The following is a 19,921-nucleotide window of genomic DNA, read 5'->3' on the forward strand; positions in this document are numbered from 1 at the left end:
CAACAAAAATCTTTTTTGCTCTATTACATATACAAGGGAAAATATGGACTTACTTTAGAAAGATTACTCTTTGAATCTTACTTTCTTTTTCTCATGAAAATGTTGTTGTAATGAGTGTTAAACTAAGCATTACCCGTCATTCTAGGACATATAACAAAGATAAGGAAATCATCTATCATCACACTCATAATTTCATAGATCCTGCCACTGAAGTTTTCCTGCCCCTCAGAAGTTTCATTAACTTATCTTTCAGTCTTTCTTCAGAGGTTCCAGTCATGAGACTCCTGTTTGATTTTATTTTATTTTTTTCCAATTTCATGCTTCTATTTTGAGGTGGGATTGCTTGTTTCTGGGTAGACTATTCCAGTTGAGTGTGTAGCATTGGCTATGCAGAAGACTCTGTTTCTATGTCATTTCCCAACATTTGTGCATCCATCTGTTGTCTTTTTCAGACATAACCATAAAGAAATCAAAGGACAGCAACACTCCCCTCCCCCCATCCTTTTCTTTTTTTTCCTGAGAAATCATACATTGGATGTAAAATCCCTCTTGGTGTATATAAGTAGTTCAAATTTGTTTTTGAAAGGTTTATTTCTTTAAATTCTTCAGCACCAAATTTCACTCTCCATTCAGCAAATTTTCAGCTCAGACGAAGTTCTGAATGTCCTTCTTTTTCACTTGATTAACTTTTTTTTATCTTTCTGCATACTTGATTCCTTATTGTCTAGCCCTGTTTCTAATTTATTAATACATTACTAAAAAAAAAATATATGAAAACATGACACCCTGCTTTTAACCTTTTGTACTGATGAAATTTGATTCTTTTTTTCCTCTCCTTCTTTCCCCTTACTCAGTTTGTATATGTGACTGTATAGTTCTCTCAAGCAATAATAATCTGTTTACTACCTACCTTTTTTATAGACCTTGTTAATAGATTTTTGAAGGGCTAAATAAATTGTCACCAGGATCACATTTTCATTTTTATACTCAGGAATAATTTGGATTCATTAGAGGGAGAATTCACCTTTGCAGAAATCAGTCAGATTAGACTTTCTCATATGACTACTTTCAGTTTGTGTTATTATTCCACTTTTAATTATTGCCATAACCAATTTATTAGCTTTTAAATATGTCTGTGGCTTACTTGACAGAGAGCCTCTGGATGACTCAGGGAATCATTCTGAAATATAAGCTAGAATATTTTCTACTCTCAAATCATCTAATGTATTATGTATTATTACAATCTATGACAGACTGTATAACTGACTATTTCTGGTGTTTAATTCTTAAACTCTATGTTAGTATTCCAACATTATCTTTTATTTGCTGAACAAACTGTAGCAAAAACAAATGAAAATAAATGTGAAGGGCAAATCTCTGCATCTCATTTTTTCCCTGATATTAGTGACCTATGCAAATTGTTAGATGTGTCAGCAGATAGTTGCAGATAGACTTGACCCCATGTAGCATATAAAATCGTCCAAGAAAAACTGCAATGAAGTAAATATTTGAAAATCTGGGAAGAAACAACACCTTTGATCAAAGACAAAAAGTTCCCTTTAAAACAGCTTGCCGAAATATCAGTGTTGCATAACTCTGGCAAACCTTTATGAAAAGAAAAAGGGTACAAACAAGCTATTGTGACGGCAAAGTTAAATAAATACAATGCCATAAGAGTAATCTGATAGTGATTTAGTGCATAAATTACAAGCTCATCTTGTTTCAGTTGCATGTGTAACACTTCTGCAATATCACTGGGGAAGAGAGAGTATCTTTTTGGTTGTCATTATTGCATAATAATCAGCAAAGGAATACAAATGAAATGTGAAAAACAGTCAGTCCAAAATCCTATGATTCTCCCTGAGATGACACTATATTTAACAGAATATCTCTGCAGGCATGTTTTAGTTATAATGAAATGAAATTGATATTGTTGTCTAATGTATTAGTATAAGGAGAATATATAATATAGTATAACAACAGTATAAAAGTTTAGACAAAACATTTGAAATTGAGATAGCATCATATAATCAAATGAGATCAAATAGAAGGAACTTTGTAGAAAGGACTGCACATTAAAATGTAGTGTTTTATTCAGTTTCCCACAACAATATTACATCGAACAGTGAAAGCATTTTGATATTTCAGATAAAAATGTATGTTTTAGATTACTAAAGATTACGGGAATCTGGCAGAGGAAAAACAAGGGGTAGGGCTACTTCTCTTAATGGAGACAGCAGCTAGTACAGCCACTCACAGGCTAGTGTCACACTCATCATGCAACTGGATAAGTATATTTTTGTGGGCTGAAAATGATACCTAGTGTGATCTGTCTTGTAATATTCACCTCAGTTATCCCTATGAGACTGATATAAACCAAAAACTTTTTCCCTGGATTAAGTATACAGAATTAATCCCAGTATTAGACAGGCCCTTTGAAGATAAAAAGTGTCATATACATTGTATATACTATTAAAATCAGCTATTTCTTTTGCAGAAGCATATGCTAACACTGAAATATGGCCCCTTTTCAGAAGGAATCACAGAGAAATTCCTGGGTCTTCTCTGGAATTACAGCGTTTGGAGAAATTAGACCTATATTTTTTTTCTTTCCAAGGTCTGCCAAGTCCCAATATGTGAGAACATGTTAGTCCACTGATAACATTTAAACAGATTGGGAAAAGTAAACATTTGCATTTCTGAAATGCAACAGAAGAAAAAGGAAGGGAAGAAAAAAGAAAGGAAGCATATAGGAAGTGAATAGAACTGTGTATTATTCGCATCTTGTCCACTTGAGTGAGGCAAACATACTCTACATAAGCAAAATAGATGTTTTCTATTCTACTTTCCAGAAGTAGAATTTCTCAAACACTATTAACACTAGAAATGCTTGGTTGATTATCTAGACATCTAGACTCCCTTTTTTTTTCTTTTTTTTTTTTCTATTTAAAATCTAATACGTCTTTTATATGTTCCAAACTTGCAATGAATCTTTACCTCTTTAAGCCAATTAATCTTGATTCTTGGTCAGTTAGAAGAAACAAATATAAAGATGGGATATTGAATAGTGATTCCTCTGAAGACAAGATAGATCTATGACTTCTACCTGATTTTGTGTGCCAGACCAGCCAGTCATGTCTGATGCAGAATGGAAGAGGGGATCCATCAGGACAGTATGAGGTAGGTACCACTTTGAGAAAGCCTTAGTCTTAGATCATGAGATTTGAGACTTGGTAGTAGAAGATCAGCCTTAAGAGCTTTGGAATGATGGGATTAGTTTACATTCATCAGCTACTGCTAGTGATAGCCTTGAAGAGCCCATAGTAAAGAACCCCTGCAGTGCTTATTGTGCTCTCACAGAAAATATGATTTATCAACTGCATGATGTGCATGATCAAAAGCTGATGTCAGGGATCTGACTAAAACGTCTTCACCTCCTTCCCATAGATATCCCCCAATATATGCCCCCTCCCAGGCAAGGTTCAGCTACCTGGGTTAAAGTCAGTTTTTGATGCATTTGTGTGACTTCAAATTAGAGATGTGTAAGCAAAAAAGGAGAACCTGCCATCAACTTCTTTTAGGCTCAGACACTCACCCTGTTTGGATGTCTCACATTCAGGTCAGAACAACAGCATGTAAATCTGAAGGCTTTATGACAAAATATATGTTAAAAGCAAGGGAAAGATGTGTGACAACTTGAGAACACTGAGAGTGGCAATAGTGCAGTGGCATCTCCAGATTAGTTCTTGGGTTCAAAAATAACACAAAAAAAGAGAAAAACCAACCTGTTTAGTCTCTAGGTAATTTGCAGAACAATAATATTCTTATAATCAGTTTTAAATAAACATTAAAATAAACTTATATAGGCGATTTAGACAGAATTCTGTCTGCATGATCAGGATGAAAATTCAGCACCAAAGCTGAATAAGTGTTATGCCTAAAAAGAGTATAGTTCTAAATGGAAAGAGAAATTCAAGGCATAGGAAGCTATTTCTCTGCATATGAGAATTTAACAACTCCCCTCATCTGCCAGAAATCTTTAGCAGCTGTTGCAAGTTGGTTAGAGGTCCTCTGGGCCCATAAGGGTTGTCTCTTCTGAACACTAGATATTTGTGGGCAGAAAAAGTCAAGCTTTTAATTTGAAGAAGCAAGGGATATGAAAAGAGAGATTATCTTGGCCTGCATACACTGCTAGCCAGCAGTATCAATCTTCTGAATAGCATCATGTTGAACTGATTAATATAGAGTATCATCACCTTAATAATGGTGGAGAGCACAGTTGAAGACAAAGACTTTTCACCTTGACAAGTTATTTTGTTCATGAATTCAGATATATTTTTTGAATATAACGTTAAAACAGGCCCCTGCCCATTGCAAACTGACTTGAAGTCAGTGGTCCTAAGATCTTCCAGAGGAGCTGATCAGACACTTTAAGGATTAATCATTTGTTTTATTATAATTGCATCTCCTGGTTTGTACATTTTAATATATTATCTGTGTAGATGACTATTAAGCTCTCAAAATCAAAGGCTAGTATCCACTTTTTATTTATTTATTTTTTTTTTACTAGGCTACTTGTATCTATAATGAGTTAGTTAATCTCCAGTTTCCTCACCCAAAGGGATGTTTATGATCTTCCAAATAAAGTTTATTTGCAATATTATGTAAAAGCTAAGAGTGAATACTAATACAGATGATGAGTTAAGGTTTGAGGATATTATAGAAAAGGGAAGTTAATCATTATGATGAACCCATTTGATTGGATGGCTAACCATCAGAAAGATAGGGCTGGCAGATCTGGGTTTTGCACAATATTTATACCTTGCAGAACCTTAATTTATTTTGTCAGATTTCCCCTATATCTGTGTCTAACTTCTCTTAAAGATTACAAAAGTGATGGGGAGGCACTGATGCCATCTCCTCTGTAGTAATTTCTCCATAATGAAAGCAACATATCTGTATTAGTAGCTGGCATATCCACATTTCTCTTGTTGTCTTTTCCAATATAAACAATGACGATATGAGTAAAGCAGCTTGTCATTCCTCTCATTTGTGTTCGGTTAAAAGAAATCTTGTTATGTAGTATACGAATTTAAGCTGAGATCAAAAATGTTCTGGCAAATAAATTTCAACCTTGGTTTACCTGTCCTCTACCTTCAAGTAAAATAGTATGCGTGTCTTTCAAATTATATTATTCGCATGAGATTCATATGAAATTTTAATATCCTAGTAAAATAGGAAAGAAACAAGTTTAGCCATTTAATTTACCATCATTCTGAAACACTAAAAAGTTTTGTCTCTTAATATAATACTTTTCATTCACTGGCATAAAGATCTTCTAGACGGACATTATTATATTTATCTTATGATATTCCAAACATGCAGATACAGAAGGCATTAATTATAATAAAACATAAATAAGAACAAAGGTCAAAATACCCACCAGACAGCTGTGTTTGTTCCCAAATTACTGTAAATTTCAGGCATAAGTTTCCATAATATGAAACAGGCATTCTCATTTCCTACTGCAGTGTTTTAACACAAGGAATTAAAAAAAATGCACATAGAATGGAATAGCTGGAAAATATAATGTCTGTTCTACAGGAAGCTCAGACTGTTAATCTATTTTCATTCAGGATCAGATAAAAAGAAAGGAAAAAAAAAAAGAATATACACATATTATGTGTGTGTGCTTGTGTGTATTTACAAACCAACTATTCCACAAAGCAGAATGGTTTTGCGTCAATACTAATGTAATGAAATACAAAAGAGCATGATCTGTATTTAGACATATGTTTAATGAACAATGATGAACAATGCTTGTCTGTATAAGCAGAATGACAATAGTTTCTGTAGAAAGAAGTGTTTGAACCTTACTGAAAATTAATATTACACCAGTTAAAATTGTTTGATTTGATAATGTTGCAATAAAGTGAAAATGATAACCTTTTTTACATTGCTATTTTTGTCCACTGAAACTATTCAAGAATTATTATATAGTATATCAAGTATCATTATCTTACTCTCAACCATCCACATATTCCAAAACCTCTGTTTTGTTATATGCTTTCAAGTAATATTTAATCACCTGACTGTACCACTGACTCTCATTGGTGAAACCATCCTGCAAGGTTTGGTCTTCATCTCGTTATCACATCAGCTCATTATTTCTGCACTACTTGTGTGCTTAGCCAGTCCTATTCAGAGCAGAACTGAGAATGAAGGTTGGTTGAAGAGAAATGTCACCAGCAGTCCCACAGCTCTCATGGGCAGAAGGCTATCCATAGCACACATAGAAAATGTGGTTTTCCTGAAGTCAGACAGTCCTTACTGCTCAAAACTGACAAAATTCCTGGGAGAGCTCACATTCGTAACACTACCCATGTCAGATTTAATCAGATCTTGTACCAGTTAGCCATCTGTATTTTGGTTGTTTAGTCTCTAAAATGCACACATAAACTATCTAAAAGACATCTCGATAAAACATGACATCTCAAGTCCTGATGCACAAAGCAGGCTCTGAGATTGACCCATGTGTTTCTTAAAGAAGAGGCACTGTCACTCAAACTAACACATAATACCCTGGTGATCCAAACGTAAAAAGCTTTTCAGAGACTGCACTGAACAGACAGTGGATTAGTCGGTAGGTGACAGTAGCTATTACTTCCCTGATGTACAGCATGCATAAGATTTAAAGTGAAATTTACAGCAAAAGCTTCATCGCAAAAAGAAATGTGCGCGCTCTTCTGAGGTTTCTCGTTGTTGTCATGAAATCCACAGTTATGTTAAGATCTAATCACCTTATTTCCTGTATAATCTTTGATATATTCATCTTTGTTTGGCCAATTTTTGGGATGTGTTCTGAGTGGACAAGTGGATGTCTTTATTTGCGCAAGTACAGTCTTAGAAGGTTTTCCAGACTACTACTAATCACTGATTATTTTTCACTACTTAAGACTACTACTAACAAATGTTATTTTTAAATTTAAAAAAATTTTCATAGAAAGATTGAGATGGAAACTAGAAAAGACAACATTATCAACTGTGGTAATGTCACAGAATAGACAACAATTCACTGAGTTAAAATAAAAAAATAATAATAATAATAATTTAAAAAAAAAAAAAAAAGGAATTTAAGCATATAACCTAACTTGAAATGCACATATAATGCTTTTAAATAGTTCATACTTTCATAGCGCTGTGAATTAGGCAGATATTTAGAGATTCGGCATGCAAAGAAGGTATCACCCATTGCATATAGGCAACATGTTGCATATGAAAATCTTTAAGATTAGTTTTGACTGCAGAAAATCATATGCTGTGGTTGTTTTACCCAACTGGGCAGCTGAGCTCCACCACATTCTCTTGCTCCCCCTCCTCAAAGGGAAAGGGGGGAAATACAATGAAAAGGGCTCAGGGGTTGAGATAAGGACAGGGAGATCACTCAACAATTATTGCGACAGGCAAAACAGACTCTGTGTAGGGCAATTAAATAAATTTATTACCAATTACTAACAATCTAGAGAAGTGAGAAACAATGAAAACAAACTAAAACCACCTTACCCCCATCCACCCTCTTCCACCTCCTCCCCCAGAGTGGAGCAGGTGAATGGGTGAATGGTGGTTGCAGTCAGTCTACAGCACTTCACCACCGCTGCTCCTTCATGGTCACTCTCTTCCCTTGCTCCAGCGCGGGGTCCCTCACACAGGACACAGTCCTTCCCGAAATGACCCTGCATGGGTTTCCCACAGGCAGCAGCTTTTCAACAAATGCTCCAGATATGGGTCCATACCATGGGGTCCATCCCTCAGGAGTACACTGTTCCAACCTGGGTCCCCCATGGGTAGCAGCTCCTGCCACGTCACCTGCTCCTGCGTGGGCTCCTCTCTATGGGCTACAGCACTGGCCCAGAGTCTGCTCCAGTGGGGGTTCTCCACAGGCAGCAACCTCTTTCAGGTCAGACCCACCAGCTCCACTGTGGGTTCCTCCACAGGCTGCAGCGTGGAGATCTGCTCTGCCTTGAGACCCATGGGCTGCAGGGGGACAGCCTGCTCCACCAGGGGCCTCTCCACAGGTTGCAGGGGAATTTCTGCTCTGGTGCCTTAAGCACCTCCTTCCCCCTCCTTCTTCACTGACCTTGGGGTCTGCAGGGCTGTTCCTCACTCCTCACTCTCCCAGCTGCTGTTGTGCCACAGCTTTTTGTCCCTTTCCTTAAATCTGCTCTCACAGAGGTGCAAAAAACATCGCTTATTGGCTTGGACAACAGTGGGTCCATTTGGAGCCAGCTGAAACTGCCCTTTATCTAACATGAGGCAGCTTCTGGATTCTTCTCACAGAGGCCACCCCTGCACCCCTCTGCTACTAAAACCTTGACACATAAACCCACTACATATGCTAAAATTGAGGCTGACGTGAAGAGAATAAGGGATTTTTCTCAGCACACTGCTTATTCACTGGTGTTGTCAATGAGTCAGCCTGGGCTGGGGACTACTGGGGTGAAAGAGAAAGTGTGTTTCTTGGTTCAGTTCTGTTGAAAAACCTCAAGTTACTTAGTAAGTTATTGCATGGACATTCTTGAAAAAATCAGTTGATTAGTCAGTCTCAGCCTGAGGTACACCTCAGTATACATAAAGACTACAGAATTTAGCCCAAAATATTCACAAGCTTTGGTAGTAGTTGACCTGGACTGGTATCACGCTCTCTTAAGGTAATATTGTAAATTTCTTTATCTCAGTAAGGTACAATTGCCTGATGTGTTTGAAAATGGCAATGAACAGAATGCCTCTGAAGTTCATGAAGGGCCTTTTCCTTTTAAACTGGTATGTGAAATTATTAAGTTGTTCTGTGTTTGAAGACTTCATTTTCCTACTGAGGAATAAATATGGTAGCAAAACATCAATGCAAAGCAGTTAAAATGTATTAAATTCATAGAATTTACTATTGCGAGAGACAGTTTCTGTTGTGACTTCTCTCTTCCTACTTTCTTTCCCTCCCACCATCCTCCACATATACACACTAGGAGCTCTTTGATGATATCTAGATTCCTTTTTGTATTATTATTTTGACAATCTAGCCAGTAACATCAAATTTTTGTTCAGTAACATTTTTTTAAAGTAATTTTCATGGAGAATAGCTAAACAGACATTTCATGGAAATCTCACACTGTTCATTTAGGACTGTACTGGTAACAGCAGTCAGGAACGAGGGGGGAAGGGGCAGAAGAGAGCTGAATTCATCTCCTGAAAAGTGAGAAGAATTGTCAGCCATAGAGAATGAAACTGATTGAGCTTTTCCATTCTCCTTTGCTGATACCTCTCATGCAGTGTGACTCAGATATTTCAGTCTATGTACTCAATCTGTTTGGACAGAAATTTGGTTATTTAGAATGTGCATGTATACATGAGTGAGAATGATAAGGGGGAGAGACTGTGAGCATATATGAATAGCAAATACACTGTTATCTCCCCATAATTTTTGCATTCTTGGTAAATCATAATCACATTATTAAAATTAATTTTGCCTGGTTGCGCAGCTAGTATAGCGACTGGGGTATGATCAACCAGCATAGTGCTCTACCTAGCTATACTGCACACTCGGGATGGCAGCTGTTGGCTCCTCTGTAGGCAAATAATTCTGACAGTTTACCTAAAAGTTCTGTCCAATGGCCTTTCAAGACCAGAAAGAATTACTCCAAGGCACAGTCTACCCCCATGTATGATAAGAGACACAAAATATCTGGACTGCTATTCCCCTTGCAGAGACAAAAATAACTGTGTTCTTCCTGATGTCCTGAGAGAAAAAGCACATGCTGTGCTCTTTTAGAATCTCAAAATTCCCCACAAACAACCTTGCCTTCTTCCTCTTAACCCTAAATCCATTTATTATCTGTAATGATTTGACAAGCAAATGCATAGTACTGTCTGTTTATTTGTGAAGTGCTAATTCCTTGTCTTGCTAAAACTGGTTATTTGTGATGGGTGGTTGGTATTTTTTCTGTTTCCAGACTTTGGCTTGACATCTGTAAAGTAGAAATAAAATGAATGTCAAATAGTGAATTAATCTGCCTAATTAATAATTAATAGTATATATTTTTATCATGTTATTATTCACTACTTAAAATTTAAAAGATTTTAAGAGATTTAAAAGAGATTAAAAGATTTTGGTTATGATCTTTCTGGGTAGGCACCCATGCATATGAATACAGGTACATAAAGCCAGTGTTGACTCTTACACTTTTGGAAAAGTGTAATTTTCAGTATTTGCCTATAGAAAAAAAAAAAAAAAAAAAAAAAAAGTTTGGTTTATTTAGGTGGGAAAAATTACCATTAAACCCTCCTGAAATTTTGTAGTTATATTTTTGTATGTGAAAGATGACCTAATTATTCTGTCATACTATCTTTTTTTTGCATTATGTCTTGTCTAATAGCCAGGACTGTACCTCTATCTGTTAATAGTAAAAAAGAATACATATTTAGATTTATGCAGTTATTTAATATGTGTATGTGGTTGCCCTGATGTTCAATAATCCAATTTATCTGAGTACTTTCCCTTTATTTTCTTTCCTTGCTAAAAAAGAATAACAAAAAAAAAAAACATTATTTTTTCTGTCCTTTGAGATCAGTCTGACAGATTTCTATTAGCAACTATGATTTTTCAAAGGTTTCAAAACAGCTGAAAATACAAGCCCATCTCAAATATTATTCTGTTATATGCTTGCAACATAGATACAAGATCATAAGATGTAGCCAAAATTACAAATTTAAGAAATACAAAAGCTATGTATTGTATTATTTTTCTGTTTGTTTATAGTGCCTTGTCTTGAATTCACAAAATATCTAGTAATAAAAATTATGCTTTTATCTTCTGCAGTTCTGATTTTGTGTGAAAATTGCTAAAGATTTTCTCTTGTTTCTTGTAAAAAAAAAATGATAAATGAGTGTTCATATATTTTCTCTATAATTTGTATATCTTTCCCAGTCTTCTAACTCAGTTTATTTCAGTTCTTGTTGGGAGTTCAATTTTGTTTTCTTTTTTTTTTTTGTATGTTTTGTTTTTACTGAGGATATCATAAAGTGACCGTCCCGTCTGTTGCTGCCACAACCCATCTTTGAATCCTTCAAATGTAATCCAAGACATATTTTATTGACTTGAATCTTCAGAATGTGCGGGTTTGGAAGGCCAATAATTTTGCTCCAGAAAACTTAATATGAAGTCTGGAGGACTTTCTCTGCGTCTGGCTATTTGATGCATGGTCTTCTCTCCTCCCCACCCTTCCATCTTTTCTCTCTGCAATGAAAGACAATAAAAGTGCAGATAGCAAAATGAAAGAAGACAACTGAATATGGCATCATAATATCAATCATAATCAAAATCAATGCGTATCATCTTGAAGTAGAAAATAGAAAACATATGGGAGATAAAGGAAAATAGTGCATAAAAATGTGCATTTATGAACTTTTCATTGGCTCCTAGTTTTGCTACATTTTCTTGTTCAGAACAAGTCCTGTCAACTATAATTTGAAATACAGTATTTTTAAGCTTTAGACTTTAGAAAGATAAAAAAAAAAATTGGTCTTGGAAGCTTAATAACAAGACACTTCTTTCATTGGTGAACATTTTCCGGGACTTTATAAGGCAGACCAGCCTTTTCCTGTATGACCACACACATACACACACACACACATCTGTCAGTGCTTAGATATGACCATTTTTGTGCGATAAGTGGTTTCTAACAGGCTACAAGAGATGTCATAATTCAAGATTTTGTGGTTGTTTTTTTTTTTTTTTAACTTAATTTGATTTGGTGCAATAGCACCTTAAAAAATAAGTCTGTATTTTGAAAGAGATTATGCCAACTCAGAAAGACAAAAGTTTTATTGTCCCTATGTCCTCAAATAAGATCTTCTGTACCTTTTGTCAATGACCCAAAATTTGCTGAAGTAATTTTAAAGACTTCCATGTGCCAGTTAAGCTATATTATAGAGACATACTCCTGAAATAAGATATTTATCTGTCTCAACATGCCATAAAGTATGTAAGAAAGAAAGAGAATATTTTATTTATGCTTGAATTGAGGATGTATTGTTTACTAGGTTGCTAGGTTGCAAGTGTGAAGTATTGACATGGGAAAAAAAAAGCAGGAATATTTAATATTTTAATAAAAAAAATCCTTTCTTCATTAAATATGTTTCATAAACCACCTTATTATCTATGTTAGGTAGATCCAAAATAGACAGTTCTAAACTGTTGGAGATCAGGAAGGAACATCTGTGAATATTTATCTATTACCTGTTATCCAAGCCAGAGTTCCTATCTCCAACCAATAGATATTGCTCAATTAGTAATTAAATATTAAAAAAAAAATGAAAGAAAGAAAAAGAAAAGAAAAGAAAAGAAAAGAAAAGAAAAGAAAAGAAAAAAACACTATTTATTTTATTCAATCAATGTAGCAATTGAACCGTTAAAAGCGTGGGGGGAGATATAGTCAATACTGGGAAAACCACTTGCTGTTTCGAATTGAGTTTATTTAAGAACAATAAATACACACACCATTTAATTCTCCTTCTCATTAATCATTTATTGTGGATAAGAATAAGATAAGAACCCTCTGTAAGCAATTAAAATTTAATTTGTAATGAAAAAATCTTGTTCTACAGAGTGCAGTAGGCGAAAGCTACTATAAAGAGATAATCATAAACCATAGGTTAGTGATAAAGGCTTTACTTTATCACCTAGCAACCTTACCCACACCTGCCACCACTGCAAACAAGTAAGATAAAAGTTTTGTGACTCTGGGACTACTACATTCAAATTAACTATACACATTAAACCACTACTGACACTAGTAAAAATTGTAATGGATGAGAGGAAATGTGCTGAAACCTACACGAACCCTCTGCTAGATTGCTCCTTTTTGCTCCTTTCAGGTGTCAGTTTTTGAATTTAAATTTTTGGTGCTTGAAGACTTAATCTAAGGGGTTTTTTTGTTTTTGTTTTTGTTTTTGTTTTGTTTTGTTTTGTTTGTTTGTTTTGTTTTGTTTTTTTCTTATGAACAGGTATAGAAAGAAGGAAAATAACCAGCTACCTTTATGTTTTATTTGAGCCCATGATAAAGCTGTTAGTAAGCTTTTTGGATATTTGGAATGAATACAGAAAGTAAATTTTAATTATATAACAGCCTAGATAGCAACTATATAACGAATAAATAATGCACTTCAAAAAAAAAAAAAAGATAATTAGAAAAGAAAAGAATGGGAAACTGACAAACTTCTCTAGTAGTCAGTCATACAGGTGTTTCACCAGCTCCATAAGCTTCTATCCAATCTGTTTTTATATGATCATTTGTGAAGCTTTTCTGTGTCAAAAAGGTTGTTTAATTCTTTTGACTAATATCATTGCTTAAAGACACAAGAAACTAAAATCAACATGTTTAGTTTGCTTTTATTTATAAATACCAATAGTAATAATAGTGGTAATCACTACAACCATGCAGCCATGGCTACACAGCTTCAGGTGACAACATCTTTATTGTGTTTCTCTTTGCTCCCAGAAGTAGACATTGGACCTCACTATTACAGATTTAGCTCCTAGTCTACAGCTGTTCATGTTCATGAACTGTAATGTGTTTCCATGCTGTAGACTGGATAGGGTTTTATTTGAAGGGAAGCAGCACCACCTATTGCAACCTGAAAGCTTAGCACCAGACAATATAAAGAATAGAGCTGGCTTTAGGCCAGTATGAAACTATTTATTGCATTTGTTTTTGTAAGGTTTTCCCAAAACAGTCCCAAATGAGGTTCAGATGATGGTTTCTATATGGTAAAGTATAGGGACAGGAGTGTGCTGCATGTTTATGTAATAAAAATATGCATCTAACAGAGGTACCTGTTTACACACTGATATAAAATACTGTCATTATCCTAGTCCTGAGTGACTGTTGCTTTTAAATGACTTGGCTGAAGTTTTCATTTTTGTAGTGGGAGGATAGTCAAATGTTAAGAGTGTGTTTTACCCAAATGAGAGTCTTAAAATTTGCTTTCAGAAGCATTATTAATGTAGGTGTACAGTACAGTATGTTCTTCTAATAATGACAATGCTATTGTCATCCATCTATACTTCTGGTTCTTCTCTTTTTCCAGACTGTCTACAAAGCCTGGCTCTGTTCCCAGTATTTTGAAGTCACACAGTTTCACTGCAGCAACAGAATTCCTTGCAAGCAATACTGTTTGGAGGTCCAGACGAGGTGTCCCTTTATATTACCAGATAATGATGATGTCATCTATGGAGGACTATCAAGTTTCATCTGTACAGGTATAGTATACAAAAAATAATTTCACTTGTTTTCTTAGGTCTAACTGTGAAGGAGAATGTGAATATTTTTCCTCTATTAACTATGAGAGCCTGAAGGTATTCCTCATCACAAAGATTTCTCAGAGGTGTTAGGATTTGAGCCCAGATTTAGTATGCGCATTTAAACTGCAACTTGCCACAGTCATTAACTTTACAAAACAAAATTACTAGGAGAATTTTTTTCTGGTTATTTTTTATGCTTTGTAATTTGGTTGGAAGTTTTTTGTAGCTCTGTGTTGTGTAAAACTGAGAAAAACAGCTCTGTGATATCCAATATTCAGAGAGAGAGAGAGAGAGAGAGAGAGATGCAAAATCAATTTTTAGTATACTCAACTTTGTTGATCTATATTCTTATGTCAGATAAACAAAGAATCTGAGGTGTAACATTCAGAAGTGTGCAGCTGCAGCAGTTCTTGGATAGCAAACCTCTGAGGAAAGGGCTTTCACTAGTCAAGAATTGAAAGAATCAGATGTTTTGCTGTGAAGCACTGAATTTTTGGTCTCTTCTGGACTATTAAATTCTGGAAGGATTTTTAATTTTAAAATATATCATTTATATAGATCTGTGCATTGGTTAATAAAATGGTTTAGTTCCTTTGACATTCCATTCTGTTTCAAACATTATCCCAGAATGGTCCATCCACAGAGGGCATGTTAGGTAAGAAATATCTTTAGTATATCATAGGCATTTCAAATGTCATGTATTTATTTATTTATTTATTGTCAGGACTGACTGGGATTCATTTATACAAAATTTCAGTTTATATCAATGTTACCTACATATTTCTGGTGCTTATAGTATCAACTGAGAACCTTGAAAATATTTAGGCACCCTATTACAAGTAAATCAGTCAAAAGACATTTCAACAATTATATTATTTGACAGCTTGGTCTAAATACTTGCAATTAGACAGAATAAATCTTAAATTAGGGCTGCACTAGAAAGCTTGATATGCATTTTGGGGTATATTAGACATAACATATCCAGCTAATCAAAAGAGGCGATTCTCTCTCTGTATTATCAGTGATGCAGCCTCACCTTATGCAGTTCTGAGCTCCACGAAATAAAAAGGTTGTTAAGGTTCTTCAAAGCATCCAGAGACGGGCAACAAGTCTAGTAAAAGGACTGGAAGGCGTGTCACGTGAGGAGAGGCTGAGGACTCTTGGATTGTCTAGTCTGGAGAAAAGGAGGCTGAGAGGCAGCCTCATTGTTCTCTGTGACTTCCTGAGGAGAGGAAGTAGAAAGGGAGGTGCCAGTCTCTGCTCCTTGGGAACTGATGACAGGACACGTGGGAACAGCACAAGGCTGAGCCGGGGGAGGTTCAGACTGGACGTAGGAAAAATGTCTTTATTATGACGGTGGGGTGGTCAAAACCTGGAACAGGATTCCTAGAGAGGTGATTGATGCCCCATCCATGTCAGTGTTCAAGAGCCATTTAGATAATGCCCTCAGTAATATGCTTTTACTTTTGGCCAGCCCTGAAGTTGTCAGGCAGTTGGACCTAATGATATTTTAAGGTTCTGTTCCTTCCCACTGAACTATTCTGTTCTGTTCTGTTCTGTTTTGTTCTGTTCTGTTATGTTCTACTCTACTCTACTCTACTCTATTCTCTTCAACTTTAATCTACTCTATTCTACTCCTACTCCTACTCCTACTCCTACTTCTACTTCTACTACTTCTACTTCTACTTCTACTTCTACTTCTACATTATAAATGAGTTGCCCAAGTGAGCTAGTTAAAAATAAAGTAAAATATAAATCCTCAAAAATGTTCTATGACACCTCAGAGGCAAGCATAATATTTGTGGAAACTCTCTTCACTGTGTACCCTGTGTTTGGATTTAGGGAGATTCTGGTAGCAAGATGTTTACTATATTCCTTCTTGAAGATTAAGCCTAATGCACACAATCCAGCAATATCCATACATATGCAAGAGACAATGTAATGAAATGCAAGCTGAGTTACAATTTGGTAGTCATCAATAGGGTAATGGTGCTTAGCACTTCTCTTCAGTGCATTTCATAAATATTAACAGCCATCCAATATGCATACAGAGGAAGCAAATAAAAATTATTTTCCAGTTTAAATAGGACGATACAGCTGAAGTGAGAGACAAGACCTTTTTATTTACATCTTGTATACATACATATGTGTGTGCCCATGTATTTACATGTGCACACTGGCACACATACACAAAGGAAAAGAACAAACAGTGAGCAAAGACATCATTATCATAGAAAATGTCTTCAGAAATACATATCCACTTCGTTTTCCTAGTACATCTCCAAGTCCAAATTCATTCATAAAACACATAAAAAAGATGACCTTGCAAAGATTACTAACAGTCAATATCGCTGGGTTTGGGATGAAAAGCAGATTCAGGGAAGTATTAAACACATTTTACTGCAGATTTTAATAGTGTAGGTATCTATGCTTAAACTCTATGAACAAGCTCTCACTATAGTCAATGAAGGTCTGATGCATGTAATCAACAGAGCTGAGTTATTTAGTTCAGCCTAAGCAGGCATTTGCACCCAAGGAGTGCATGGAATGTCAAAGGAATCAAGGTATTATTGCAAGCATTTAAAATATAATTATGATATAATTATAAATATGATTCTCAAATCACAGTACAGTAATACTTGGTTGGACTTTCTGTCCTCTCAAATCAGGTCCCTTAACATATCCATGGACTCGTAAAAGTCAGCATGTTGACATTACATAGTTGTGAGCATGAAAAGATGATGAGGAGATGTATGAAGATGCAATTCAAACTTTCTCTGGAATACATGCTCATTGGCACCCTCTTATTGATCAGCAGCTCAGTGTAAGGTCACATCTTTCCACTGAACAATGAGAAATTATACTAATATCTGCTATGGGACTAAGGAATTACATTTATTTGCAGCTTAACAAAAACAGAATTATTTCATGCAAAGTGCAGCCCATTCAACAGTAGAAAAAAATACTTTACCTCAGAATAGTTTGTGGCTTGACAGCTAACTTGAACTCCTTCTGCAGAAAAGCAACCAAAAGCAGATCCCATATGTCTTGAGGGACATCTGCTGCTGCATTTTTTTGTGAGTTCCCTTCTGGCAGATGTTCTGGGAATTTCTCATTACTGCTTATGCTTTTCCTGGGATGGGTGAAATTCATTGGTGAAATAAATAAATAAATATGAGGGTCATGTTGAAAGTATTTCTATTTGATATTTAGATGCTCCCTTCTTCCTAAGTTCAGTGTGAAGCTATTCAATTTTGAGCTCTGTTACAGGAAACACAGCAGAAGCAAACTTTATATTCAGGGATTCCTCATGAACAGTATTTTGCCACAAACCCACATTCATTTAAATCAGGCTTGAATATCTCTGCTGCTCCCAACAGTGACGGTATCCCTCAGAGGGAAATGTTACAGATGTTTTTTCAAATTCTGTACTTTTTTTTTTTTTTTTTTCCCAGAGAAATCTAACAGGAAGTGAATTTGGTTATGGCACTATGAGATATTTTTTCCCACATGAAATTAATACAGGACTTGCTGGCTAGTTAAGGGAAGCTCTTAATTATGAAATATTGTCTGGAGAAAGAAAGAAAGAAAAAGAAAAAGAGGGAAAGAGGGAAAGAAGAGGGAAAGAGGAAAAGAGGGTAAATAGAAAGAGAGAAGGAGAGAGAAAGAAAGAAAGAGAGAAAGAAAGAGAGGGAGAGAGAGAAAGAAAGAAAGAAGAAAGAAAGAAAGAAAGAAAAAAGAAAGAAAGAAAGAAAAAGAGAAAGAATGAACGAAAGAACAAACAAAAGACTGAAAGAAAGAATGAACGAACGAAGAAACAAAAGAAAGAAAGAGAGAAAGAAAGAAAAAGAGAAAGAACCCTCTGCTTATAGGATGATTTATCACTGAAAACACAAGAAAAAATTGTGGATTCTGATATTATTTAATAATGTTTTATAATAATAATAAGGGCACAGAAATAATAATAAGGCCTTCTTTTTCTCTCCTCCATGGTAACAGATTATTTCCTCTAACGTCCAGAAGAGATTCAGGTTAATGGAAAGACAAAGGTCTGATTTCTACAAAGCATTTCTATAAATCATGGAAAGCTAGTCACGCGAAAACGTGTGCTGGCGATGGCTGGCTTTATCTGATGTCGAATACAACGCCGAGGGTGATGTACATCTAAGGGTTACGCGCCGGAACCCGACCTCCGTCGGGCAGGAGGCAGGGGCTGCTTTCCGTGGCCGTGCGCAGCGGCTGCGAGCTGCCGCCTTCCCCTCCCGCCGCCGCGGCGAGCATTTTCGGGGAGCAGCACCTAGTGGAGGCGGGGGAACAAAGCGGCTCTTGGCAAATCCGAGCGCATCTGTTTGAAAGCAATAAATGTCAGGCCGGCTCGACAAAAATAGCAAGAAAGTAGGACAGAGAACTCATGTATGTTGTTTGCTTGCTCGTTTGTTTGTTTTCTTTCTGGACAGGGTATTTCTTGATGTTGGAAGCTGTAAAAAAAATAAAAAATAAAAAATAAAAGTGCACTGGAGAATGTGAAAAGAAAAATAGCAGAGGTTTTATCTTACCTTGGAAGGTCCATGTGACGAGAAAACAACATAGGACTGGTGATTTGTCCCGAAGAAATTTGACAGGATAGAAGGAAGGGTGGAAGTGAAGGAAGGAAGGGTGGAAGGAAGGGTGGAAGGGTGGAAGGAAGGGTGGAAGGAAGGAAGGGTGGAAGGAAGGAAGGGTGGAAGGAAGGGTGGAAGGAAGGGTGGAAGGGTGGAAGGGTGGAAGGAAGGGTGGAAGGAAGGAAGGGTGGAAGGAAGGGTGGAAGGAAGGAGAAAAAGGGAATGGGAATGGGAAAGGGAAAGGGAATGGGAAAGGGGGAGGGGGAGGGGGAGGGGGAAAGAGGAAGGGGAAAGAGGAAGGGAAGGGAAAGGAAAGGAAAGGAGAGGAAAGGAAAGGAAAGGAGAGGAAAGGAAAGGAGAGGAAAGGAAAAAGGAAAGGAAAAAGGAAAGGAAAAAGGAAAGGAAAGGATAAAGGAAAGGAAAGGAAAAAGGAAAGGAAAGGAAAAAGGAAAGGAAAGGAAAAAGGAAAGGAAAGGAAAGGAAAGGAAAGGAAAGGAAAGGAAAGGAAAGGAAAGGAAAGGAAAGGAAAGGAAAGGAAAAGGACACTTGTAGTTTACAATATGGATTACTAATGACTTGGAAATTTCTAAAGCACTGCTAAAATGAGTAAGAAGTATTCTAGTATGAGAAAATCTTACTGATGTATCTCCAATGAAAATGATACTGGGAACAGGCCAGGAAATGCTACATTATTTGTGTGTCACTGGAATTTGTATTTCATAGATATACGTGTGAGGATATAGGACAGCTGAAGTGCAAAAGAAGAAGAGTACGTCAGGAGGAAGAGTAATCAAAACAATCAGAAACACAATGTGGTTCTGATTATAGAAACGTGGGGTTAGAAAACCATTTCCATGAGAAAACCATTTATGTCCCTGCCTTGTCCCCCATCCCCACCCCCTACTTTTCTTCTAGTAAATAGGAGTAAAGAAATCAGTCTTTCCATTAGGCAATGTTATGTCATACA

General features: G+C 36.1%; 1 protein-coding gene across 1 annotated transcript in view; it reads left to right on the plus strand.

The window, feature by feature from the left end:
- Window positions 1-19,921, plus strand: part of NALF1 (NALCN channel auxiliary factor 1) — a 513,841-nt gene that overhangs the window by 481,403 nt on the left and 12,517 nt on the right. The window contains exon 2 of the mRNA XM_035557077.1: window positions 14,140-14,311. Coding sequence (XP_035412970.1) covers window positions 14,140-14,311 — 172 coding nt within the window. The remainder of the gene's footprint in view (window positions 1-14,139; window positions 14,312-19,921) is intronic.

This window comes from Cygnus atratus, chromosome 1 (assembly GCF_013377495.2).
Source record: "Cygnus atratus isolate AKBS03 ecotype Queensland, Australia chromosome 1, CAtr_DNAZoo_HiC_assembly, whole genome shotgun sequence".
Lineage (NCBI taxonomy): Eukaryota > Metazoa > Chordata > Aves > Anseriformes > Anatidae > Cygnus > Cygnus atratus.